At 43.3% G+C, this 27,678-nt stretch overlaps 1 protein-coding gene and 1 long non-coding RNA gene across 2 annotated transcripts; one reads left to right on the top strand and one right to left on the bottom strand.

Annotated features, from left to right (window-relative positions):
* The first annotated feature begins 133 nt into the window (after positions 1-133).
* On the top strand, positions 134-25,200 carry TTC4 (tetratricopeptide repeat domain 4). Its single transcript, XM_037043181.1, has 10 exons — positions 134-331; positions 888-1,005; positions 1,806-1,967; positions 4,003-4,080; positions 5,760-5,884; positions 17,942-18,028; positions 19,641-19,855; positions 20,435-20,516; positions 23,455-23,537; positions 24,046-25,200. The coding sequence occupies exons 1-10, from the start codon at positions 221-223 to the stop codon at positions 24,137-24,139; spliced, it is 1,155 nt and encodes a 384-aa protein (XP_036899076.1). The 5' UTR covers positions 134-220; the 3' UTR covers positions 24,140-25,200.
* Positions 19,636-26,001, bottom strand: LOC118984958 (uncharacterized). Its single transcript, XR_005066020.1, has 2 exons — positions 25,731-26,001; positions 19,636-19,910 (listed from the first exon to the last, which is right to left on the bottom strand). It is a non-coding gene; the product is annotated as an uncharacterized LOC118984958 (long non-coding RNA).
* Positions 26,002-27,678: the final 1,677 nt, after the last annotated feature.

Here is a 27,678-nt window from a genome sequence, read left to right as displayed (position 1 = left end):
GGGGGGCGGGGCTGAGGCTAAGGGGGGGTGGGGCGGGGCGGGGCGTGTCCGTGGGCTGGTTGGAGCCGGGTCGGCCACGCCCCAGTATCTAGGAACGCCGAGCGTGCGTGCCGACGCAGCGCGGAGGATTTAGGGAAGGGCGCCTGCGCCACCGGAAACTGTCGCGCAGTTCTTTTGCGCCAAGAACGTGGGGACACGGCGAGAGAGTTAAAGAGTCGCTATGGCGGCAGTAGACCCGGAGATCATCGCTGCCTTGGGTACGGAGTCGTTCCAGGAAGAATTCCGGGGTCCGTGTTACAGTGGCCGCTTCAACGAGGACCAGTGGGAAGAGGTAGGCGGGCGGTTGGGTGGGCTCCGTACTATTGGGGGGGGGCGTCGTGCGGGTTTCGGCGGCTTCCTCATATCCGAATCCCAGACACTGCCACCCGACACGTGATTTCTACTCGAATGTTAACCGGCCTGGAGGGATTTAGGGTCTTAATCTGTTAGTACATTTAAGACTACAGGTTTTGGAGTCAGACTTGTGACTCCACCACTAACTGGCTCACATGCGGGGTCGGTTACTTAACGACCCCAAGCCGTCTCTTGGATCTGTAAAGTTGCCTTAACTGTAGTACGAATCTCACAGGATTGTGGTGAAGACGAAGGAACATTGAGTGCTCAGTGAATGATAATTACTACCACTTTTGTAAGAATGTCATAACTGAAAGAATCTTTAGAGACCATTATTCTACACTCTCATTTTACAGGTGGAAAACTGAGGGCTGGATAGGGAGTGGTATAGCTAATCATGATGTTTTGCGAATCATAACAAAACTAATGTAGAGACTTGGATCTACTCAGCGGCAAATCTCATTTGTATAGTTCGTTCTTGTCTTAATCTCTAGGAATTTGAAAAGATCCCGCTATTTATGAAGAAAGCACCATCAGAAATTGATCCCCTGAAGAATCCTGAGTTGGCTTGCCTCCAGTCAATTATTTTCGATGATGAACGCTCTCCAGAAGGTATCTTTCATGACTCTAACATTTGTTCTGTGTCTCCATTGCATTGAGGTAAAGAGTGAGCCGTCCTGGCGGCCCTGGCTGGTGTAGCTGGGTTGGAGCATTGTCCAAAAAAGAGTGAGTCGTTCTGATTTATAACAAGTGGTAGTTAGCCTGAGATAACCTGTCATTGTCTATTCCACATACAGTGTTTTGGATGCCCACTAGATGCTAGGTGTTAGGGATACAGGGATGAAGAAGGCTGCCCTCAAATGTCATGTGTAGTGGGTAACCAGACTGTCCTGAAGAATCAGGACAAGCATGTGCGGTGGGTGCCAACATGTAGCTGTGTATTGGGTGCTGCTGGAACATTGAGGCAGAAATTTGAACTGAATCTTAACAATTTTGTAGGCTAGGGTGAGGATGGAATTTGCATTCCAATGCAGTAAAATAACACAAGCAAAAGTGAAGTGTAATTCCACCCCTCACCCCCCCATTTCTTTAGTAATCAAAAAAAAAAAGTTCTTTAAAAGCTAGGGTAAGTACGCTTTTTCCCCCTGCATGCTTCCTTCTTTGTAAGCACTTAATAGACTGCCTTGTAAAATATTTGGAATTGATGGTAGCATTAAGTAAACATGACTTTGTTTCTCCATTTTAATACCAAGTTTATCGTACTTTTTGGGTTTTGTTTCACTGTTGGTTTCTTTTTTGTTTACTATGTTTCATTGTTGCATGATTTAGAATATTTTAATGAGCCTATTAAAAAGTAGGAAATAAACAACAAAAATAGGAAATAATGATTATTTTTTCTTTTTTTTTTGCAGAACAGGCCAAGATCTATAAAAATGAGGGCAATGATTACTTTAAAGAAAAAGACTATAAAAAAGCTGTGACATCATATACTGAAGGCTTAAAGAAGAAGTGTGCAGACCCTAATTTGAATGCTGTTCTTCATACCAACCGAGCAGCAGCGCAGTACTATATGGGTAATTTATTCCATTATTGAATGTTTTCTAAAGAATTAACTTATAATAAAGCCATTCTGATGGCCAGTAGAGATTTTGAGAATGTCAGGGAGAGGAGCTGCTTATCCCAGATACCTGGGATTATTTACTCTTAATTGAAGTCTGATCTTCCAAGTAGACTTGGTGAAAAGGGAAACCAGATAGATTGCATAATTTTTGCTATCTGAACCAAATGAGTGACATCAAATACCTTAATATATGAATTGGTGTGATCTGGGATTTTTTTTTTTTTTTTTTTTAGCCCAATGCTTCTATTTCCTTTAAAAAAAAAAAGGCCTTTTTTTCCCTTCCCTCCTCCCCAGCCTTCTCAAATATGCTATTGTGGAAGGATTGAGGTAATAGAGAACTTTGTGTGAGAGAAACTGTATTATCTAAGGGAGAATTTCTCAGTGTTCTGTGGGACTCTTGAAATAAAAAACAAAACTTATTTGGACAAGTAAGTTCTGAAAGTGCTGCTTTGTGGGGAATTTGCAGTGCGCATTGATATGCTAAGGACTCAGATAACCTACATCAAAGAACCTTACACAGTGAATCTGAGTTTTGTGAACCATCTCTTCAGGTAACACTTAGTCAGCATGCAGTACTGTTCTGCAGATGTGACTTTGCAAACAGTGATTATTTACTGGTGACTAGTCTTGGTTATTTTAAACCCATGTGTCTTATCAAAGAGCTGAGAGAGGACCTGGGAATGAGCCCAGGCTTTCTGAGGGTCTGGGAGAGAATGAGCCTTGCAGTCTGTCTGGGACAAGTCTGATGGCGCTCACCACTATTTCAGACGGGTTTCTCCTCAACCATTGTCTGCTCCACCTGTTTTCTCTTAAGCCTGTTCGATTACAAAATTCTAAAAAATAAGAGTGGTATAGCACTTTGGAGGTTATTTGGGCCAGCCAGTGCCTCCATTTTGCATAGGCCCAGAGAGAGGGACCCTTTGATTGAAGCCTGAACCTGGACTAGAAACCCAGTCTTCTGATTTCTGGAGAAATACATTTTCTTCATTCAGGAGACAGTCTGCCAGGTTCTGACATCATGGAGATGAGTAAGACCTGATCTTTACTGTATGCTGGGCACTGCACTGTGAACAAGGGCTACATAGTATCTTTCCTTGGGGAACTTAGAGATGCCATTTATAGGGCTAATAAGAACAAGCACCTACTTGAACAAGAATTAGATAAAAAAATTATTAAAAAAAAAAAGAACAAGCACCTTGTAAGAAAAAAAAGTGTGTGTGCAGGACACCAGAGGGGCAGATGCATAATAGTGAGAGCCATTCCTTAATTTATATCACTGGTAGGGCTTACAAAGCATTTTACATTTCTTATCCCTCTCAACCTCATAGCAGCTATGTAAGGTAGGAAAAATTCTTAGAAGAGTATTGTTGGATCAGAGTGTACTAATTTGCTTTCTAATTTACCATTAGAGTGCGCTTTTCCCATATCTGGATATTATCTATCTTTACCAATTTCATGTTAATTTTAATTCCTCTAATCATTCATGAGGTTAAGCATCTTTTCATGTGCTTATTAGCTAGCCATCTATAGTTCTATGGATTGGTTGCCTGATAGAACTATTTCTAAGGCTTTTGATGAGCACAATTATTTTTCTAAAAACAGTTGTGCCCTGGCTGGTGTAGTTCAGTGGATTGAGTGCAGGCCTGTGAACCACACGATTGCGGTTCGATTCCCAGTCAGTGCACATGCCTGGGCTGCAGGCCAGTTCCCAGCAGGGGACTCAGGAGAGGCAGCCATACATTGATATTTCTCTTCTTCCCTTCTCCTCTAAAGATAAATAAATAAAATCTTTTAAAAAATACTTAAAAACCCCAGTTCTGATTTATATTTTTCTAAGATTGTACAAGAATGTCTTTGTCTCTACACACAAAATTTTGGAAATATTCTGATCTCAAAACTTGTTCCTAGTCGCCTACCTGGTGGTCTAGTGGTTAGGAGTTGGCGCTCGCAAAACTTGTTCCTTGTTTTATGAAATGGTGTCTCACTAGGTAATTTTCGTTCGGCTCTCAATGATGCGATGGCTGCCAGAAAGCGAAAACCCTGCCACCTGAAAGCAATAGTAAGAGGTAAGTCTTATAGAACTACAGTATGGTTTTAAGTAAGGAAAAGTTAACTGCACCAAAAGTTGAGATGTTGTAAGCTTTTTAAAAAAAAGTTTTAAAGAATATTTAAAATTTATTTTTAGAGAGGAAGGGAGGGAGAAAGAGAGGGAGAAGCATCAGTGTGTGGTTCAGATAGGTAATTAATAATCTGGTCCTTTGTGTTTTAAGAATTTGTAGAGAAATTGAAATTTCTCATTTCAAATTAGTAGAGAATAAAATTAACTAAAGCAGTTCCAAAGCCACATTCTAATTTTTTTTTCTGAATTTTTGATTGAGCCCTGGCCAGTGTGGCCCAGTTGGTTGGAACATCATTTTGTAAACAGGAAGGTCACTGGTTCTATTCCCAGTCAGGACACATGCCTAGGCTGTAGGTTCGTACCCAGTCAGGGCATGTACTGGAGGCAACTGATTGATGCTTCTCACATCGGTGTTCCTTTCTCTTTCTCTTCCTCCTCCTCCCCCGCCTCTAAAATCAACGAGCATATCCTTGAGTGAGGATTTAAAAAAAATTTTGTTGCTCGAATGGCGAGATCTTCAAATGCCATGTTAATGTTAACTAAAAGATAAGTTATGTGACTTGTGTTGATATTGTGATGCTGAGATGTGCCCAGCTTACTTTTTCTCTTGTAGTCTGACCTTTCTGTGTGGTAATAGAACTTATATTACTTTTATACCTCACTTTGAGAAGTTTAAAGGTGCTTTGCAAACTTTAATTTATTCCTTAAATATTAGTTTTCTCTATATCCCCGTGGACCAACTTAAAATGCTTTTTATTCAGGTTTATCTAAAGAAGACATTTATGGTTGGGATGGTTAGTAGATCCATGTTCCTCATAGGGAAAGAAGGTACTGAATAAAGATCGGCAAGTAAATTGAATGTGGTCCTGTGGAATTGGCCTCAGCCTGGAAGTTTGTAATCCTCAGTGAACTGTCAGTTTTACCTTACTGCGTGACCTTGGCAAGGCTCCCATTCTGAGTATTGTTCAGAATGAGGTTTGTTCATCTTTGAAAGATGAAGTTGGATTCTGTTGACATCTAAGACCTTTAGTTCTCATATTTGGGATTCTGTGGAAAGCCCAAAGAAGCTAATGAGAAAATTGAGTGTGATTAAACGAGAGGCGTCCAAAACCAGTAGCCATCAAGCACAGTTTTAGGAGAGACCTAATGTCTTTGATCTTGCCACTGCTTGATTAATGGCTGATGCAAATTCTGCTTTCAGACTCCATTTAGAGAAATCATGTGAGGTGGGCTTAATTCTTTTCATTTGCAGATGAAGACCCTGGGACTCACAGATGCTCAGTCCTTCGTCTAATGCCTTGTTGGTAAATGGCAGAACCAGATTTCCAGCCCAGACCTGTCTGATTCCAGGCTTGTGCTTTTTGCCTCTTAGCTGCAGCCTTCCCTGCTTGGAGAGTCCTTAAGACAAGGGAGGCTCACAGGAGTTTTGAGCTGAGGGCACTAGAGATCTTGCTGATTTAATGTATAGAAGTTAGTCTTCCTAGTCTTGGGAATGCAGTACAAGGGGCTTTATGTTTTCCCTACAGGGTGCTGGCTAGTAGTCAGTGGAGGTAGGGGTTCCTCCTCAAGGAGGGGCTCTTCCCGTGAATGTTTTCCGTTGATCCTAAAGGGTTCTGGGTTTTGCAGGTGCCTTATGCCATCTGGAACTGAAAAACTACGCTGAGGCTGTGAACTGGTGCGATGATGGGCTGCAGATAGATTCCAGAGAGAAGACGCTTCTGGAAGTGAGGGCTAAAGCAGACAAGCTAAAGGTTGGTGACAAAATCAGCAGCCCTTTGGCATTTAATTAGCATTAATGAATTAATTAGCATTCTTCATATTGTATCTCTTGGTCACTGGGAGCTCTTTCTTCTTTAAAAATAAAACCCAAGAACCAGCAGTTTTAACCAAGATGTCTGAGCCCCCCAGAGAGCTGCCCAGGCAGGCCGCCATCAGTCATGATGTCCGGGCCAGCAGACCCTTGTCAGGCAGGTCCCCTGAAAGATCTAGCATGCAGAGAGCCATCAGCATTCCTGGAGGACATGGCACAGGAAGCCTGGACCCAAGCCCTGTCTCTAGCTGTCAAAGAAACAGAAACAAGGGGAAGCCATGCCAACACATGAGCTGACTCTACAAATGACGGAGTGAAAAGGAAGAGACACAGGAGCCACCTAGAAGTGAGTCAAGTGAAGATACCAGTGATATATTAACTGACACAAAGAAAATTAGAGGTCATCTACTGGAGAGAATGGATTCTGTCCTTGGGCAATTGATAGCTTGGCCAAGTTCATGGAGGCTAAGTTGAAATCACCAGACACAAAAGTAGCTAAGTTACAGACTGATGTGTCTTTCATGTATTCTAGACCAATGCAGGATATTCCAACTAGGAAGTGGTATCCAAGTCCTCCAGGTGAAACCAGCCCTCTACTGGCTGTTACCATTTCCTTTTGCTTTGTTCTGTCATGCACAGAGCGAACCTCTAAACACATGGGATGATTGGTAATTGTTCAACAAACACAACAAATTTAAATGCCTAGTAAGTAAGATGCTGCCTCAGCTGGATCTTTACCTCAGCTGGAAAGTGTCCTGCAGTGAGAGTACATCACCACTACATGCCGCATACAGCACCACCACGGTGATCAATGAAAAGCCAATAAACAAATAAAAAACACATTGGAAAAGGAAGAGTTCTAAAGCACCAAAGGAAGAAACCAGGAACTGCTCGAGGAGGGAAAAGACATGCTCTGTTGTCTGGAACTTTGAGCTCTACGTGATACCACTGGTTTTGTGGTTATTGTTGACATGGAACTACTTGATAATACCAGGGAAAGATAACGGCAATGTGAGACATGTGGAGGACATGCTAGAGGAGGAGGAAGAGGGTGACAGATGTCAAGGACAGTGGAAAAGGGGTTTATAAATGAAATCTGTGCCATCCAGGAATATGTATCAGTGTCCAGAACATCCTTGGTGAAGTGGCTTACTTTGGTGAAAGGATAAAGAATACTTACAGCCCTGGCTGGTGCGGTTCAGTGGATTGAGTGCTGGCCTGCAACCAAAAGGTTCGATTCCCAGGTGGGCACGTGTTGTTTTGGACCAGGTTCCCGGTTGGGTACGTGTGAGAGGCAACTGATCGATGTATCTCCCACTCTTGGTGGTCCTCTCCCACTCTTTCTCCCTCCCTATCTAAAAGTAAATAAATCTTTAAAAAAATACTTTCAATTGGATGGTCCCATTCTTAAGCTGGCTGTCGTAGCCCTCTGTGTTCATAGTCTTTCTGTACTTCATTCCACTGAGGTACATTGTCATTGTCTGGGCATCAATAAATTCAAAAAAGACTCAGTGTCCCTGTGCAGTGGATAATAAAGAACTACTTGACCTCCTTTCCAGAGTCCCTTCAGATATACAAGTGGTGCCATACCAAGAACTGAAACCAGATCCTTCTTATAGCCCATGTAAAAGAAAACAGTCTTGGCTAGCCAGCACCCGCCACTGAGAAGACCAGCATCTATTTGGGGAGATAAAATGAAGAGGCTTAAAGCCTCAGCAACATTTCCTTTCTGATTTTTAATTTAGCCTTTTTTAAAAAAAGATGTATTTTTAGAGGGGAAGGGAAGGAGAAAGATGGAGAGAAACATCAATGTGTTGTTATTTCCCAAGCGCCCCCCCCTCCTCCCACTGGGGACCTGGCCCATAACCCAGGCGTGTGCCCTGACTGGGAATCAAACTGGTGACCCTTTGGTTTGTAGCCCACGCTCAATCCATTGAGCCGCACCAGCTAGGATTTATTTTGCGTTTTTTAAATATCATGATTGAATATTATGATATAAATAGTATTTAAGAGCACATGTCTTTGAAAATACACTATAATACAGAATCAGTTTGATAGAGGTTTACTTTCTACTGGGTGAAAGCCTTGTTAGCTGTAGATATTATATTGGGTTGGCTAAAAAAATTCTTTTTCTGTAAGATGGCTCTAGTAGTGGTTGTCTTTAAGTTCATTAGAAATAGTATTATATTGTATTGTGACAGTTGTCATATCGGCATGTGTTTAAAAACATCAAAATTGGTGAATTTTTGTGAAGCAGTTTTAATATTGGAGATGGAAGAAAATATGTAACATGTTGAGCATATGATGCTTTATTATTTCAAGAAAGGTAAAACAGACAAAAAGATTTGTACAGTGTGTAGAGAATGTGCTGTGACTGATCGAACCTGTCAAAAGTGGTTTATGAAGTTTTCGTGATGGAGATTTCTCGCTGGACAATGCTCTGCAGTGGGGTAGACCAGCTGAAGTTGCTAGTGATCAAGATGAGACATTGAGAACAATCAACATTATACTACACGGGAGATAGCTGACATACTCAAAATATCCAAATTAATAAAGTCATTGGTAAAAATGAAAAACATGTCTTATTTTACAGAACAAACTAAATGGACTTTTTGACCAACCCAATAGTGTAATGCGTTGGAACAACAAATGTAAGAATGGTGACCTTGGGAGATAATACACTTCTATAATTACAAGTGGGAGAACTATATTAGATTCAATACTTTGAACCTACATAATGTAAATTTTAAAACTTTGACTTTAAAGTTTTTTAAAATGGGACTTTTTATCTAAAAAATCCATAGTAGTTTTCTATGTTTATACATTTCAAAAGGGAGGGGATAGTCCCAAAATGGGAATAATGGAAGAGGTGCGTTTCACTTTAACATAAATCCTGATTTCAGATCCCGACGTTTATTCCTGAGCAAAGTATTTCTATATGACTAGGCTGGTTTTAAGCTAATAAGTGAAGGTATATTACCCCCTCAACAAATCTACACTCTGAAACTCTACAAAGAAAACTTCCCTACCTTCTATCATTCCATCTAAAACTTTAAAATCTCAGCAGAATTATACATACATACTGCCAGCTTTATAAGTGATTACCTGTCTGAATTTTTATACCTACCACTGCTTTAATTTGTGCCAAGTTAGCAAATTAGCAAAATTTCAGCAGTCAAACATTCTAGCAAACTAAATCTATATTGCTTTTGGTATCAGAGTATACCTCTGTGTATCTAAAAATACGTAATACGTTCACAAGGAAAAAAAGTATCTGCTTTCCCATTAGGTTACTGAAATGATTTAATGCATACTATGATTTTTGTTATTAGTGTGAATTTTAATGTAGAGGAAAATACAGTGTGCTAAGTGATATGCCAGTGTTTCATTACATTTGATAGGGAAAAAGTAATTGTTCTTGATAACACAAATGCATGAAAACCTATTTTGTAAAATAAACTGCTTACGGGGAGGGGTCATTTGCCTTTCAAAATGTTTCCCCACCTACTATAGAGTCCATATTTAACCAACTGCATTCCCAAGACTATTGTGGTAGTTTTTCTACCTGACTTCCTGTTATATCAAGAGAGTCTGTCTCTGGAAGGAGAAACAATTTGGTGAGAATGTCTTAGTTCCCCTTGGCTTGGTGGGGGTTCAGCTTGGTTGAAATTGCTACAACAGTGTTTTCCACTACTTTTTTTTTCTTTTAAGGAGCAAGGTTTATTTGCAAGGAAAAGGGAAAAGTGGAGCCAACCTAGGGAGGTTAAGACTCACTCAGTTGTTCTTAGGGCAGGGTTTTTAAGCAGAAAAACCCATGAAGGGTAACTGGTTGGGGTGTCAGAGTCTGATTGGCCAGAGCTGGTTGCTGGTTGCCATTTCTGCTGACCATTGTTCTTGATACATCTTGTCAGGCTCAAGTTAAAGCTGCATCCTGTTATGCTGGACAGGCCGACCCCAGACCCCAATCTTAGCTGAACATTTATTTGTTTGTCCTGGGTAGGGGGGCAGGCCGTTTCCCATAGTGCAGTTTCTGGCTTGGTGATTTTCCATTCCTCCCAGGCCTGCCTAGGTCTGTCTGCAGCATTCTTCTCTGTGCTGGGCTCTGGTCTTTATCTGTGTCCTGGGTATTGGGTGTCTCTCCCTGGAGCACAAAGGCTTAAATACCATCTTGATTTCTTGCATTCCTCCCGAGGCACAGAGGCGGAACTGCTTATGGTCTCCTGGAATCAATGTGCGTTTATACCTTCAGTTCCAAGAATTCTACACAGGTTACGACGACTCTTAATGAAGGGTGGATTTGTTGCAGGAAACAGCATAGGAAGAACTCTGAGACTGTGCTGCCATTGCTGGTCAAAGGCTAACGTCATGGTTGCTGGGTAACGCATTGCAGCAGCTAGGAACTCTTGATTTGTGCATGTGCTGTGGTTGAAAGAACGTCAGTTAGAGCCCTTTCTACAGAAGGCTATGACCTTCCTGTGCTCCGTTTGGCGTATCATGTTTGTATTGTCCCTGTTTGTTGCAAAGACGTAATACTACATGAAGTTGATGTTAACTACAGAAAGTTTATTGATAGGATAATTTAAAATTTTTTTAAATTTAATTTTATTTATTTATTTTTTTTTTAGAGATTTTATTTATTTATCTTTAGAGAGGAAGGGAAGGAGAGAAGGAGAGAAATATCAATGTATGGTTGCCTCTCGTGAGTCCCCTGCTGGAAACTGGCCTGCAACCCAGGCATGTGCCCTGACTGGGAATTGAACTGTGATCGTGTGGTTCGCAGGCCCGCATTTAATCCACTGAGCTACACCAGCCAGGGCTAATTTTATTTTTTTGAGAGAGAGAGAACCATTGCTTTTTTCCTTTACCCATACAGGCATTCATTGGTTGTTCCTTGTATGTTCCTTGACCGGGGATTGAACCCACTACTCTTGTGTATCAAGCTGATGTTCTGACCAACTGAGCTAGCCTGCTAGGGCTGATAGGATAATTTGTTTGAAATAACTTTTGATTATATTTTGTGTGAGAGTTATGTTTGCTGCAGACAGCATCCACTCAGATGTCTAATGGCCTAATATCCTACAATTGCAGATATACCTAGTGAATAGTAACCATTAACATGACTAATTTCTGTTTGTTGCATTTTATGAAATTTCAGATGTTTAGTTCATTGGTAGTATTGACTGTACATTCCCTGCATTAAATATAAATAAATTAATTAAATAAACCCCAAACCAGTCCCAACCACTGGAATACTGGAGGACACAGACAAGGAAATAAACAAGGAGATAAATAGTTACAGTGTGGTGGAGGCAAGCAAGAATACACAGCAGTAGTGGTATCTAATTTTGCCTTGGCCAAGAGCAGAGCAGAGATGGAGGTCTCTGGTCTCAGAAGTTTGCTGAAAGAGGTGTTGCCTGAGTCTGCTCTCTTTAAAATTGAGCAAGAGTTTACCCTGTTGGAGGTGGGGGAAACATTCCAAACAGGAGAAAGCAGAACTGATTAATCTTGAGTAAGTTCCTGGTGTTTCTGAAACTCAGTCCCCTCTCTGAAAATAGTAAACATACACCTCAAAGTTTATACATTGTGAAGTGTAAATGAAAATGTATGTACATGTGTACACTCTTAGACATTTTGGAGACATGTAGTAAGGACCAGATAAGTTTATGGCTGTTGTGATTTGAATAAATAAGAAATGGCATAAGACTGTCATAGTCTGGCTGGGTATAGGGGTGGTGGTGTGGGGGAACATTTGTCAAAAACAATTAGAGGTAATTATTTAAGATTGCAGTTGCTTGAGGCAGTGGATAACACTCAGTGTAAATGATAGGTTTACCAGAACACTTGAAAAGCTGGGGAATGAAATTCTATAAGAGCTGTGTAAAGCGCTAACATACTCCTAGGAATCTGGAAGGGCATATGTGTGCTCAGGGCCATGCTTGTGCCCAGGAAAGATCTGAGGAGGCCCCTACCCTCTTCTGTGTGGCTGATTTGGAGGCTCTGTGCAAGGCAGGAAGTGAAGGTTAAGGCTGAATTGTAAGTTGGCTTGGGCGAGAGTTGGAGGTATGCTCCAGTGTGCATACCCTGAGCCCTTTGTCAAAGGCTGGGAGACTTTTTGGCTTCAGGCATTTAGGGAAATCTGTCTAGGTATCAGCTGACTGCTGAGCTGATGGGAGATTTCAGTGGTCATTTAGAGAATTAGTCCAGAAAAGTCACTAAGTGACAGCAGCAACAATAAACACTGGGGGCGGGGTGGGGGGGGAGCAGAAAATTTGATTTCCAGAGTTGCCACATTACATTTAAAATACCCAGTTTTCAACAAAAAACTACACGACGTGCAAAGAAAGAAGAAAATACAACTATACACAGAAAAAAAAAATTTCAATAGAAATTGTCCTTAAGGAAATCCAGACATGGGACTTTACAAGTCAAAGACTTTAAACCAGCTCTTTTAAGTATGTTCTAAGAATGAAAAGAAACAACGTCTAAAGAATGCAAAAAAGTATGATAATGATGTCTCACCAAAGAGAGACTATCAATAAAGAAAAACTATAAAAAGGACCAACTGAAAATCCTGTAGTTGAAAAGTACAGTAATTGAAATGACAAATTCACTGAGGGGCTGAACAGCAGAACCTTGAAGATAGGTCATTTGTGATGACTCAGTTTGAGGAACAGAAAGAAAAAAGAATAAAGGCGAAGAGAGACCAAGACTCCCCTGGAATGTCACAAGGAATATCACTAGAGGCATGGTGAGAGTTCCAGGATAGAGAGAGAAAGGGGCAAAAGAATGTTTGAAGAAATAAGACCTGAAGACTTCTCAGATTTGATGAAAAATCAGTAATCTGCCTTCCCAAGAAGCTTAATACCACCCCCAAGTAGGATGTACTTAAATCTATACCCAGACACATAAACTGGTGAAAATCAAAGACAAAAACGAGAATTTTAGGAATTCCCTAAAAGAACTGTTTGAACTAATAAATTGGTTCAGCCAGCTGGTAGAATATGTCAACATAAAAATCATTTGTATTCTATAGAGTTTTAATAACATTCCCATTATGAAATTAAAACAATTTCACCTATAATAGCATCAAAAACCGTAAAATACTTAGGAACAGATTTAACAAAAGTCGTATAAAAACTACTTTGGAAATATGAAATGTTGAAAGAAACTAAACTTAAATAAGTGGGAAAACATCACATGTTCATGGATCAGATCTTATATTGTCAAGATGACAGTACTCCCCAAATTGGTGTACAGGTTCAGTGCATTCTACATCCAAATCCCAGTTGGCTTCTTTGGAGCGTATTGACAGGTTGACTCTAATATTCATACGGAAATTCAAGGGACCCAGAATAGACAAAACAATCCTGCAGAACAAAAAGTTAGAGGACTCACACTTGCCAATTTCAGATGTTACTGCACAACTGTAGTGGTCAAGATGTGGTTCTGGCAGAAGGATAGACACACAGATCAGTGTGACAATTGTGAGCTCAGAGATAAATCCTCACATTTGTAGACAGTTGATTTTCAACAAGGGTTCCTGGACCATTCAGTGGAGAAGGAATAGATTTTTCAACAAATGGTGCAGGGACAACCGGATACCCAGTTGTGAAAGAATGAACTTGGACCCTGCCTCATACTATGTACAAAAATTACCTTAAGGTGGATCAGAGACCTCAATGAGTGAGTGAAAACTATAAAACTCTTAGAAGAAAACACTGGTATGAATCTAATGAACTTGGATTAAGCATTGCTTTTTTGTTATGTCACAAAAAGCACAAGCAACAAAAGAAAAAAATAAACTGGACTTTATCCAAAGTCTAAACTTGGGTGCTTCAAAGGACCCATCAGGAAAGTGAAGAGAACCCACAGAATTGGAGAAAATATTTGTAAATCACATCTGTGTTAAGCGACTTCAGATATATAAAGAAATCTTAATATCTAAATAATTTTAAAAATCACCCAATTTTCTTTTTAATCCTCACCTGAGGATATGTTTATTGATTTGAGAGAGAGAGACATCCATCCATCAGTTGCCTCCTGTATGTCCCCCAACCAGGGATTGATTGAATCTGCAACCTAGGTATGTGTTCTGAACGGGATCGAACCTGTAACCTTTTGGTGGATGGAACAATGCTCCAACCAACTGAGCAACTCAGCCAAGGCAAAGACAACCCAATTTTTTAAAAGTATATTTTGTTGATTATGCTGTTAACAGTTCCAGTTTTTTTTCCTTTCCTCCCTACGCCTGCTACCCACCTTCCTTTCAACCTTCCCACCCCCTGCCCCTACCCTTAGTTCATGTCCATGGATCATGTGTGTAAGTTCTTCAGCCTCTCCCTTTTCCTGTATTAGTAATACCCCTGTTAATTTTGTTCCTCCCAATTATGCTTCTTGATCCCTACACCGTTTCTCCCCTTTTCCCCTTTCCCCTTCCCATCTGATAACCCTCCAAGTGGTCCTCATACCTATGATTCTGTTCTGGTTCTGGTTGTTTGCTTAGTTTGATTTTGTTTTTATTTTTAGATTCAGTTGTTGATAGTTGTGAGTTTGTTGTCATTTTAACATTCATAGTTTTGATCTTCTTTTTCTTAAATAAGTCCTTTAACATTTCATATAATAATTGCTTGGTGATGATAAACTACTTTATCTTTACCTTGTCTGGGAAGCACTTTATCTGCCCTTCCATTCTAAATGATAGCTTTGCTGGGTAGAGTAATCTTGGTTGTTGGTCCTTGCTTTTTATCACTTTTAAATACTTCTTTCTATCCCTTTCTTGCCTGTGAGGTTTCTTTTGAGAAATCAGCTAATGGTCTTATGGGAACTCCTTTATAGGTAACTCTCTGCTTTTGCTGCTTGTAAGATTCTCTCTTTAACCCTTGCATTTCAATTAGAATGAAGACAACCCAATTTTTAAGTGGACAAAGGATGTGAATAGACATTTCTCCAAAGATGATACACACATGGCCAACAAAATGGCCATGAAAGATACTCAATATCATTAGTCACTAGGGAAATGTAAATTGAAACTAAAGTGAGATACTATCTCACACCCACTAGGATAGCTGTACTTTTTTTAAAATAAGGAAAATAACAAATGTTGGTGAGAATGTAGAGAAATTGAAACCCTCAAGTGTTGCTAGTGGAAATGTAAAATGGTAGCCGCTGTGGAAGACAGTTCTTCAGAAGTTAACCACAGAGTTACCACATAACCTGAGACTTCCGCTCCTGGGTGTATATCCCAAAGGTTGGAAAACAAATACTTGTACATGAGTGTTCAAGCAACACTGTTGGTAATGGCTAAAAGTGGAAACATTCTAAATATCCATTAACCAATGTTAAATAAAATGTGGTATGTCCATCAAGGGAATATTATTCAGCCGTAAAACAGAATGTAGTACTGATACATTGCAAAATGAAAATGAGCCTCAAAATACTGTGGTAGGTGAAAGGAGCCAGATGTGAAAGATGACACACTGCATGACTCTGTATCATACACTGGAGAGCCAACATAGGGAACCTGTACCCAGAAAGAAGACAAGTGGCTGCGGAGTTGGGGTGGGTAAACAAGCCTGATGGCTGAAAGGGTTTGGGGTTTTCTTTTTGGTGTTAAAAAGTCTTGGGAGTAGGCAGAAGTGATGATTGTACAATACAGTGAATAAATGAGGTGCTGCTAAAATAGTTAATGGTAGAGTTTAGGTCGTGTGAATTTCACGACAGTTCCTCAAAATTAAAAAATATATACTAACTGTAAAACACAAAATTATACATAAAATAGGACTTAAGTCAAATCCTAGAAAAAGATACATCATTAAGAAGAGCAAAAGGCAAGCCATAGAATGGGAGAAAATACCTGTAATACATATGTCTAATAAAGGATATTTGTATCCAGAACATATACAATATGGAAATATTTAAAATGTGGCAAAAGAAACACACCTCTCAAAAGAGGATTTACAATAAGTACATGAAAAATATGTACGGTATCATTGGTTATCAGGGAAATGCAAATTAAACCTCAGCAGGATCCCAGTTTACAAGACCGACAGTACCAAATACTGGCGAAGATGCAGAGCAGCTAAAACTGATGCACTGCCCATGTGGTACAGAATGGTGTGACTGCTGGGAATTAGCTTGGCAGTTTCATGTATGTATCTTATGACCTAATCATTTCACTCCTGGGAATTGATCTAAGAGAAATGAAAACAAGTTTTAAAAAAAGACTTGGATAGGAATGCTCATAGCCTGTTATATTTATAAAAACCCAGAAATAGGCCTTATATCCAATAACGGGAGAATAGATCAGCAAAGTTGTATATTTATGCCATGAAATATTATTTGGTAATAAAAAGAAACCTATAGTGTTGAGGTGGGAGGGAGATTAACTACAAAGGCGCATGAAGGAACATTCTAGGGATAGAAATGTTCTCTACCTTAGTTGGAATATTGAGTACTCAGGGTATACATTTGTCAAAACTTATCAAACTATACATTTAAAATTTGTAAATTATACCTCAGCAGAGTTGATTTAAAAAGAGGGAGCAGCAAACCCGTAGTTTAGGGCCCTTCTGACCTGACCTGGTGGTGGTTCTACTGTATGCAGGCTACTGAGACCCCAGACTTCAGGTGAGCTAGCGGGAAGCCATACTCACTCACTTGAATCATTCTCTAATGTGGGCCAGACACTGGTCAAGTGTAGCTCAACCAGGGAGGCAGAATTGGACACAGTTTTAGTGGTATCCATTTTGATTGCATGTAATTGCTCTCGATGGTGTGATCAAACTTGCCAGCAGCGAAAGGGTTTTTGCAGCTCTCTTGACAGACAGGACTGGAGAAGGAATGACCAAGAACTGTCAGCTCCTACATCCCTGAGGCGATAGACTTTGTCCACAAGTGGAAAAAAGGCCTGTTAGCCTTTCTGGGGCATTGGTGGGGAGGTCGATGGATGGCTGGTGCTATACTTCAGAGTCGGGGTCAGCAGACTGACCCACAGGCCAAATCCAGGCCTGTTTTTGCACAGCCTATGAACTGAGAGTGTTTTTCACATTTTTAAAGGGTTATAAATAGCAACAAAACCAGATGCTATATGGCAGACACCATACATGGCCTGCAAAGCCTAAAACATTTACTCTGGCCCTTTACAGTAGTTTGCTGATCCCTATTAACCCACAATCTTGAGGGTAAGAGCAGGACCAGATCAACTGATTTTGGATAGATTAGCAAGAAAGGGAAATCCCAATTATATTTCTTCCAGATTAAGTGGACTGGTGACACTTTTCTCTCATGGATTATAATTGTGCAAAAGGCATAGCCTCTTGTCAAGTTCTTGCCCTGGGTTTTTCCAGCCATATCAGTGAAGCCAAAATGTCCTGGCTGGGTGGCTCAGTTGGTTGGAGTATTGTCCCATAAAGTGAAAAAGTTGTGGGTTTCATTCCTGGTCAGGTACATGCCTAGGTTGCAGCTTCGGTGCCTGGTTGGGCGCATATGAGAGGCAACCAATTGATGTTTCTTTTTCACGTTGATGTTTCTCTCCTTCTTACCCTCCATCTCTGAAATCAATAAGCATATCCTCAGGATAAAAGGAATGAAAGAAATGCTCCATGTCAGTCCCTCTACCAAGAATGCCCTTTCTCTTTCTGGTGGACTGGACTCCCTGTTCCTGTCTAAACCCACCCCTCCAAGGGGCAGAATCAGTTATTCCTTCCTCTGTGTTTCATAGCACCTGGGTCATACCACTGGGTGCCCTTGTACTTGTCTGACCCTCAGTAGACAGTGAACTCCTTGGGTACAGGAACTGCAGATTTTTAAATTTCTGCCTTCACTGGTCCTGGCACCCAGGCATGTGCTTTTAAATATTTGTTGAACTGAATTTGGCCACTGGCATCCCTTGACACAGGAGCCTGGATGGGATAGGGATGAGATGGTAATTGAGGAATAGGCTGGGATAACAAGAGGAAGCAAATTCCCTAGAGCTGATGGATCTCAATTTCACTTTCAGCGAACTGAACAGAGGGATATGAGGAAAGCAAAGCTGAAAGAAAAGAAGGAGCAGAACACAAATAAAGCTTTACTCCAGACCATCAAGGTGAGTTCTCAACCCATAGGCCCTTATGGTTTTGTTGAATGCACTCATCCTGCGGCCTCTTGGGAACCTGTTTGCCTGAATGAATTTGTTCGTTTTCTCTGTGTGCTCTGGAGTCAGACTCCCTGAGTCCATTCTCCTCTCCTAGTGTGTACACACGTTGGTCTCAGCCTGTACTGCATAGTTGCTATGGGTTAAGCATCGTTTAATCTTCACGGTAGCATTCGGAGGTAGGTTTTCTTGCCCCTGTTTTGCTAGATGATGATGAAGTCTCACAGAGGTAAAGAAATCTCACATAGCTAGTACTGGTTAGAGTCAGATCCTTGCCCTAAATAACTGTGTCTGATCCAAACCCCGCTTTTACCTGGTGAGCCAGTCACTTGGTGAGCCTGAGCCTACTTGGTCTTGGTCTTCCCAAGGGAGACAACACCTGCTGTGAGGGTGTGGGGTAGGTTCTTGGTCTCATTCTTGGGCAAGTTAAGTTATGCTCTCATTTAAGTGACTTGTTCACTTTGAGAACGTCCCACTTCTAAGACGCACTCCACTAGTCCCTCCCCACAACAAGCAGACGGTTACCACATACTAACAGGTTAAACAAAATGGCATGCTCCCGGTTCTTCATCACTCACAGTCAGGGATTTGGTCATTTCCTAAAATGTAGAATGTTGGGATGCCCAGGCATTTGCACACAGACCTTATTTCAGTCCCTCCCGTAGTCTCACTGCATCTCAGAAACTTCACTGTTCTGAAGACAGTGGATACACACAGCCATACATGGTTACCAGTGGTTTAAAGCAGAAGTCAGCACACTGCTGCCCTGCCTGTGTGTCACGTGTTACCTGTGGTGGTTTTCACACTACGGTGCCAGAGTTTAGTGTAACTTCAACACAGACCATTGGACCCACAAAGCCTAAAATATTTTTTATCTGACCCAAGGAAAAGTTTGCCAACCCCTGTTAGGAGGTACCATCAAAGGCAATTTTGATTGCATGTAATTTTCTTCTCATGTGTAGCCTTCAGAATCTCCATACACAAACATAAGAGGTAACTCTACTATTCAGACTTTAGATTTATCCTTGTTTCCATGAGACAGTCAAGATTAAGTCATTGTGCATTATCTTAGTACTCTATGTCCTAGCTAAACTGAAGCGTTGCCATTTTTGTAAATGTCACACTCGGTCTTTTCTGTGCCTTGGTACATGCTGTTCCTTGGGGTGGCATGCCCTTCCACCTTCCCCCACTCCTGTGCCTCCACCTTTCAAAGTTTTTGTTTAAGGCCTAGCTTTCCCCAGTCACCTCCAGCCCTCAGGCCGAACTAATTATTCATGGTCTGCAGTCCCACAGCTTTACTTCTTACTGTATATTGTATTCATTTCCAAAGGTCTCTCCCCACTAGACCATGAGCAAGGTCTTGAGGGCAAGAACCATGTCTAGCTGGCCTCTGCTGTGGTAGATGTCTGGGGAAGTTGAGTTGAACACGTGATGCCTGCTGTGTGCCAGGCCTCAGGGATGGTGAAGGTGAATCAGGGAGCTTGCAGTGTTGTGGTTCCCTGGTCAAGTGAAATTGGGTTCGCATCCTTCCTCACAATAAGGTGTGTTTCTGTCTTCACTCCAGGCTAGGAAGGTCAAGCTAGTCACTGAAGCTGCCAACGAGGAGGAAGATTCCGCCTCAGCTGGTCTTTGTAAACTCCTGAACGGGCTCAGCTTTCAGAACTCCTACGGAGCCAGGCCGAGTGTGGACGACCAGGGCAGACTGAGCTGGCCTGTGCTCTTTCTGTACCCGGAGTACGCCCAGTCGGACTTCATCTCTGCTTTTCACGAGGACTCCAGGTACTTACTCGCCCCAGAACTTCTGTCTTGCTGGCATGCTCTTTTCCTGCTGTCTCTGCAGGAGGGACAGGTGGGTTTGGTTCAGGACGAAGAGAATAGTGTCGAGGGTTTCACTCTGATTTGCATAATGTCTCTCCTGTCCCTGATTTCTCCCTTGGCTTCCTAGCTCCACGGTGGCCGGCACAGTCCCACCATTGTATGATGGGGCTAATACAGTGTTTGTGCGTATCTAGTGAGATGTGAAATCGTTGTGGGTAGTGCACACATAGTAGTTTAAGTATATATTTATTAGAAAAAATATAGCTAGCAGTTTTAACATGTGATTTCCTAGGGTTAATGCTTAGAATGTGGCTAAATGTGAGGAATGTTGTTAAGCTTGAGTCAGGCTTAAATTTAAAGAAAATTACTATGTCGTAATAGGACAGGTGATACACATTTTGGGTACTGTTGTGAAAAGGACTTACATTTCATGTTTTATACATTCTGGATATCTCTGTGATTTGGTCTCTGGGGAGTGTGATATGGGAAAGTAGATCATGAGTTACTGATACCAAGAAAGTCTGTATGTTACATCCTTAGGTTTATTGATCATCTAGTGGAGATGTTTGATGAACTGCCCCCTTGGGACTTAGAGCAGAAATACTATGCTGGCAATTTAGAGGTAAGAGAAGTTTTATTTTGTTCCTGTATGGGATTTTTTGAGGAATGTGGGGGTTTTATTGCCTTTTTTTATTGTAAATTTTTTTGTAATTTGTGATACATTAAGTGGTAAGTTTTATGTTCTGTACATTTACCATGAAAATAGCATTTTTAGTTTTTTAATTATAGTTATATAATTGTTAATAATTATAGTTGAGTAGCATTGAGTGTATTTGCATTATTTGGAACCATCACCACCATCCCTACCCACTTTCATCACCCCAGACTGAAACCGTCCCCACTGAATAACAACTCCCTACCTCCCTTACCCACAGCCCCTCGAAATCACCATTTTACTTTGTCTCTGTTAACTGGACTACTTTAGGTACCTCATACAAGTGGGATCATACAGTATTTGTCTTTGTGACCGGCTTATTTCACTTAGCATAATGTCCTCAAGGTTCACCCATGTTGTAGCAGGTGTCAGAATTATTTTTCTAAGGCGGGCTAATATTCCATTGTTGGGATTAACAAAACAATCACAGATTACAGTATGAAGAATTTATCTTCTAACCATTTCAGAGTAAGATGCCAGCTGACCCTCCATTACCATGAACACTCCGGCTTCTGTTTCCCCAAAACAAGGACATTTTCCTTCATCATCCCAATCACCCATCAGAATTAGGAAGTTAACTTTGATGTACTAGTGCAGTGATTTTCAGCCACTGTGCAGCAAGAACTTTTAAAACATACAGTCCCTGGCTGTGTAGTCAGGGCCACTGATCTCTTTCCCCTTAGATGGTCAAATAAAAAAAATGACAACAGCCAACACAACAATAGTCATCAAGTGTGAATGAATCAAATTATATCTGTTTCTTTGTCAGATCAGGGGTGTGTGTGTGTGTGTGTGTGTGTGTACGTGTGTACGTACGCGCACACGCCGCAGGATTTTAGTAATTAGTTTGTGTGTGCCGTGAGGTTATGAGGTTGGAGATCACTGCGCTAGTGCCATCGAATCCTTCGACTCCGTTCAGTGTTTGCAGGTTGCCCCAGTGGTGGTCTTCACAGCGAACAGACCAGTTCGGAATCCCACACTGATCTGTACTTAGTGGTCACGTCCCTTTAGTCTCCTTCAGGCTATTGGCAGAGTTTCTCAGTTTTTCCTTGATTTTCGTGGTCTTACTACTTTTGAAGGTCACGGATCGGGTGTTTTGTGTAGAGTCCATCAGTGTGGGTTTGTTTCTCTTTCTCCTGACCAGAAGCACATCTGGTTGGGAAATCTCACAGGTGGCGCTGTGTCTTGTTGCATGCTGTCAGTTGCTCCTGATTTCGGTTTGTCCTGTCACTGCATTCGCTTTGATCACCTGGTCGAAGTGGGGCTCTGAGAGTCTTTGCCACTGGAAAGTAAATCTTTCTCCCTTTATAATTAGTAATTTATAGGGAAGTACTGTGAAATGATGTACATACCCTGTTGTTTGTCAGACCTTCAACATAATAATTTTTATATCAGTGGATTTCTGGTTTTCTAATTTATTCATTGAATTATAGTCTATTACTATGATTGGGTTATGCTCAGGTTATTTCAGATTTGGCCAGTGGGAATCCCTTCACATTTGTTTCTGAGTCCTTTTGACTTGTTTTCGTTTTTTAAGCATTTCCTTGTTTTCTGGCATGAGGTGTTCTAGGCTTAAATTGTGCTTTTCTTGTCTGACTTCTGGAATCAACCACTTTTTCTTAAGGAACCCTGGTGGTTTTGGTGGAAAAGTTTGGAAGCCAGGATCTGTTAAACAGGCGTGTGTGTGTGTAAGAGTGTGTGTGAGAGAACGTGAGGGCTCACAGGGCTCTCCTGCTCTGCTCCAGCACCACGGGGTCTCTCTCCTTCCTTTCTGTGTTTGTAGTAGTGGCTTCTGTTACTCTTCACATATTTACTAATTTGATCAGTCCCCCTCCTGTCACCCCATTGTCCCCTCTCCATGTGGAATCTTCCTCGCCCTACCTGGGCTTCGGACTCCCGCAGCAGGCTGTTGCTCCAGCGTAGGTGGCCTCTTTATCCTGCACACACACGTCCAGCCACTCTGCATGAATGTTCCCCCTTATCCTGCTGGGGTTCTCACCCTGATTGGGCCCTGACACCTCATACAGGCTGTCCCCATGCATGGACGCCCGCCTCACCCAACGTGGGCTCTGACACACCGTTCTTGACAGCCATCCTATAAGGACACCCTTCTCAGCCTTAGGCTGGCCAGCCCCCAGCAAGGATCCCCTCCTTGACCGGCTAGGCTCTGTGGACACCCCTTGTGCTCTGCAGCCGGCCTATGCAGATGTCTTGCTCACCCTGCTTGGGCTTTGACCACCTGCACAGGGCTGTTCCCTGTGTGGCCACCCTTTTACCCCTGCTCTGTGCTGTCCTGGCCTTCTTCCTGCACATCTGATGGCTCTAGGGCTGAATTATTAGGGAAGGGAAGGCTCATAGTCCTGGGCTTGAGTCTTGGCTCCTTTGTTTACAGGCTAGGTTTCATTGCTGCATTATTTTCCTTCTCTGAGCCTTGGTTCTATCTTTGGAAAATGAGGCCCTATAATACCTTTACATTTTAAAAAAAACTTTAGAAAGATTATTTATTTTAGAGAAAGGGGAAGGTGGAAAGAGAGAAACATCCATCGGTTGCCTTTCGTGTGTACTCCAGCCAGGGACTGAACCTGCACCTCAGGCACATGCCCTGACTGGGAATTGAACCAGTGACCTTTTGCTTTGTGAGGTGATGCCCAATTAACTGAGCCACAGTGATCAGGGCCAATAATACCTTTATTAGTACCCTGGGGGAGGACCGAGTGCTTTATATTCCACAGCTCTGTACAGGAGGCATTCAGCTAATGACGGTCACCATCTCTGTACCTGTTTCCTGGACTTGGCCTCAGTGTGCCTGGTGTATCTGACTGCTGCTCCTCTGTTAACCTTGCAGGTCTACTTTGAGGATGAGGAGAGGGAAGAGCTGTACCAGGTGCCTCCCAAGAGCACCCTGCGGCAGGTGCTGCAGCACCCCCGGTGAGTCACTTCATGGGCTGAGTAGTAAATGTAAGTAGGTGTGAAGCATGGGGCTTCCCATAGAGGGACTCACACCCCCCAGACTAGGGCTGTACCTCACAAATGCTTCTATGCTTGTGCCTTGCTGTGGCAAATGGATTATTCAGCTCCCTCCCTCCAGGACTTGAGAGCCGAGACAGTGGTTTTGTTTGTTTTTTTTTTAACTGTTTTCAGCACAGTGCCTGGCTTACCCTGGGTATTCACTATTGCATGAACGAGTGAACCATGTTCCAGCAGTCTCGTGTCGTGTTTAGCCACAGGCACTCAGTGCTAGAGGGCTGGCCCAGGGATTCTGAGGGGGCAAGGCCATGCTCATTTGCCATATTTGTAAGCAGCCCTACAAGCATGTTAAACTCGCATTGTAAGGTTCACTTACATCCAAAGCTTTACCTTGAATGTTGTTGGGAAGGCCACAGATGATTAAGATTGCAGTTCAATTAACCCCTCTCTTTCGTTGTGTTGACTACAGGTGCTTTGTGAAAGACCTGACACCATCGTTTTTGGTCTGTGTGGAATCCTCTCTTTTCTCTAAAAGATATTTCCAGGCGAGAAACGTGCAGTAGGTAGAGGGATGGAGCCAGGCTGTGGACACATTCCCACTGGACCTCCTTCCTCCCCCTCCTCTTCCTGGAATGTAGCCTTCCCGAATCAGCAGAGTGTGCCCCTAGAATCCAGCACTTTTTTTGTCACCCCAGCAACAGCCCTTCCTCAAATCATGGTTAGGGAGGAGCTGCTGACTTCCCTGAACGGCAGCTTCTCTGGTCCAAGTGCTGAACCTCAGCTGGTCCTCACTCTCCTCTGTTGACACAAAGCTCTGTGCCTTGGTCGTGACATCCTTGGACTCACTGTGAGCTGCGTTAACTAGCCCCCTTCTCTGAAGGAACCATCTGTCAGTTACCACAGCAACTCGCCCAAGGAACTCCCTGGACCGAGTCAGGATCCAATGACCCAAGTTCACATTCTGAACCTTTGTGGGGTTAGAGGCTTTGGAGAAACTACCCCTCAAACTGCACGTACACACAAACCACACATGTAATTTTAAAGCATCAAAGCTGGGACTATGGCCTCCAGTTATTTCCTGAGCAGGGAGGGTTGGTCTGTGGAGATACTGTAGATGCCCCAGGGTGAGATGGGGTCAGGGACAGCAGGTCCTGTCTCTGTATCTACACACCTACTATCTGGGACCCTCCAGAACCCCTGAAAGGTTTGCCAGTTTTCCCAGTCTTTGCAATGTGGAGGGCAGTGATGTACTTGGACAATGGACCGCATTTCTTCCCCGGTTTTCACATTTTAGGGGCCTTTTACGCTGGAAAATCTTTTTGCATGTTGAATCATTATTATAGGTTGTACCTAGAGGGTTTTATACGTTCTTAGCTGTAGCCATGTGACTTCCTTTTGTGTCTCCCCTGTTCCCCCCGGGGAGGAGTGCACCCACCTGAAGAGCCGTGGTGTGGAATGTTCATGTTCTTTCCTCTCCACCGTGAGAACACATCTCCCAGACTGGGGCTGCTCCTTCAGCCTGGGTGCCAGTGTGGGAAGACATGCGGAACAGAGCTACAGCAGCCTTCCCTCAGCCACTGATTGTAATTTGAGTGAGAAATAAATGTTTGTTGTTGTAAGAGCACTGAGACTTAGGGGTTGTTTTTTACTACAACAATGCTAACTAATACATCATTAAACTGAAACCAGCTGCTGCCCTTGAGATGGACTAATGTGGGGTTTTGTGCTATGTGCTTCCTTGTCTTTGAAGGGCAGCTTGCTGTGGAATATTTACAAAGGACCATGCAGCTCGTGGCCAGGAGGCTAGAGTTCAGCTCCATCCTAAGCCTGGCTGAAGCCATACTGAGGCCGTTCTCCCTCACTTCCCAGTTAGAGACTCCTGCTTGGTTCTCTCTGTGGGAACTCAGCACTTGGTGTACGGGGCCTGACATTCAGTTAGCAACAACCCTAGCAGGCGATGCAGGATTCCCTGTCGCAGCTGCTCCAGCCACCTCACTGTCCCGTGGCAAAGCAGGTTCCAGTGTGCCTGCCTCCCTGCCCCCTCCCAGAGGCCCTGTGAGGCTAAGTTGACATGACAGGTGAGAGCAGGTTGTACACTCAAAAATAGATGCACCTGACAAGGGTCATTATGTTACCTTCATCCCCATCACCTACGCCTTTCATAAGGCTCCTGGAAGGCCAGGTCAGTAACTTCTGTTCTCCTTCCTGTCCCTGCTTGCCCCTCCAGGGAGGGGAGGGGGCAGACATGGAAAAGAGAGAAGAGAGATTCAGAATGGCAAAGTGTTAGAGGTAGGAGCCTAGTGGCTGTTAACTTGCTGTGACTTTAAGGGACTGCACTAGGAGCCTGCTTCATGTGTAAAATGTTTTCGGCCCCTCCTCACAGGTGTGTCTGTGGCAGTTCTGTGCTAGCAAAGTCCTTAGTCAATCGCCTGGCACGTGATGACTCGATAACTGGGTCAGCTCAAGCAACCTATACCCAGGTGTGCGTCTGCAGACTGGTAACACCAGGCCAGTGGTTCTCAGGGTCATTGCATTGAGAGGACCTTTGCCAGTGTCTCAAGATATTTTTGGTCATCACAACTTGGTGGGATGGTACTGGCATCCAGAGAACAGAGTCAGGATCCTGCTAAACATTCTGTAGTGCACAGGACAGCCCCCCGCCACACCCAGTCCCACCCAAACTGTCAGACAGCTTTGGGAAATGCTGCACTACACCTCCCAGAAGGCTCTGTCAGTGCACAGAGGTCAGAAGGGGGTTTGTCTGAGTGCCCAGGCTGGACATAGCGAGAGCTCAGTGATAGTGAGTGTGCTGATGGATGAATGCAAAAGATAACAAGTCCTGTTCTGAGGCCCCACGTGTGCACACACTAGCATCAGTGGCATCTTACACCTCCAGGAATGCTCCTCACCTGCCCCGCCCATGGGCTCTGTCATTCTCTGGTCCCCAGGAGAGCGGACCAGGCAGATTTAGGAGCAGGCTCACAGAGCAGGGGTCTCTGCAAGGCCGAACACTGGCATGTGTACACCCCACCCCCAGACCCCACAGGTCGGGGTCAGGGCTTTCAAAGTGGGAGTGCAGGTGCAGATGCTTCTAGCTGGGCATGTGGGCTGGGCCCTCATCTGGGACCACCCTGGTCACCTGCTCATGCCTGGGACACTAGCAGAGCTGAGTCAGAGCTCCTGCAAGGACTCAACCTTCCTCCACCTCATTTTACAGATGAGGACATTGAAGTCCAGAGAGGAGGAGGAGCAAGGGCAAGGCACCAGAATCCTGTGCATCCATGACTTGAGGCAGAGCTTTTTCACCCCTGAACACATGACGGATATGGGCCATGATGTTGAACAGAGTGTTGGTGTGATGGGGCGGTGCATACGCTGGTCTGGCCTCGCAGTAACAGCTGCCGTCTGTGGAACACTTCGGACGTGCCAGTCCGTGTTCTAGGTGCTTTGCGTGGACTGGCTCACAATCCTCCCAAAACCCCAGGAGGCGAGCAGCTGTACGGCACCATTTTATTGACAAGGAAAGTGGCACAGAGTATAGGCAGCTCATCCTCAGTGAGCTTGCTACTGAGAAGTTCAGCCAGAACTTGAATTCAGGACTCCCCTAAACCCTTCAGGAGAGACCAATAACAAGACTGGCTCCTGCGTTTGAGAAGCTGGCAGTCAATTCAGTGGCCCTTGCCTACTCACCCCAAGGTTATGGTAAAGTCTTGGCATTCAATCACGCAATGTCCCCAACTTATCTGCCTGGGTACAAGAATTCAGTCTGAAGAAACCCTACCAGAGCCCACAGCTGAACCCCACAGCACCCAACACCCTACCGGTGGGGTTCCCGTCAGGCCATGAGCTTTCTAGGTGAGCCTGGTCAACAAGCTCTATCCTTGCAGGGGGAGCGTCCTCAGTCAGCATTCACTGGTACGTGCCTCCTCCTCACTCTCTTGGCCCTACACAGTTTTAATTAGCCAAGGGCAATTAAGCCCTTTCACCATAGCGGCCTTTAGAGCTGCTGGTTTAACAGGAGTGGCCACCGTGCCTGCACTAAAGTGGTGGCTGAATGTGCTGGCCTGCACACACCCGTCCACCTGCTGTGTGCAAAGGGATG

Source organism: Sturnira hondurensis, unplaced genomic scaffold (genome assembly GCF_014824575.4).
Source record: "Sturnira hondurensis isolate 20B ecotype Veracruz unplaced genomic scaffold, ASM1482457v3 Scaffold0004068, whole genome shotgun sequence".
Classification (NCBI taxonomy): domain Eukaryota; kingdom Metazoa; phylum Chordata; class Mammalia; order Chiroptera; family Phyllostomidae; genus Sturnira; species Sturnira hondurensis.
The sequence above is the reverse complement of the archived record's forward strand: the minus strand, read 5'-3'. Positions and strand labels throughout refer to the sequence as shown.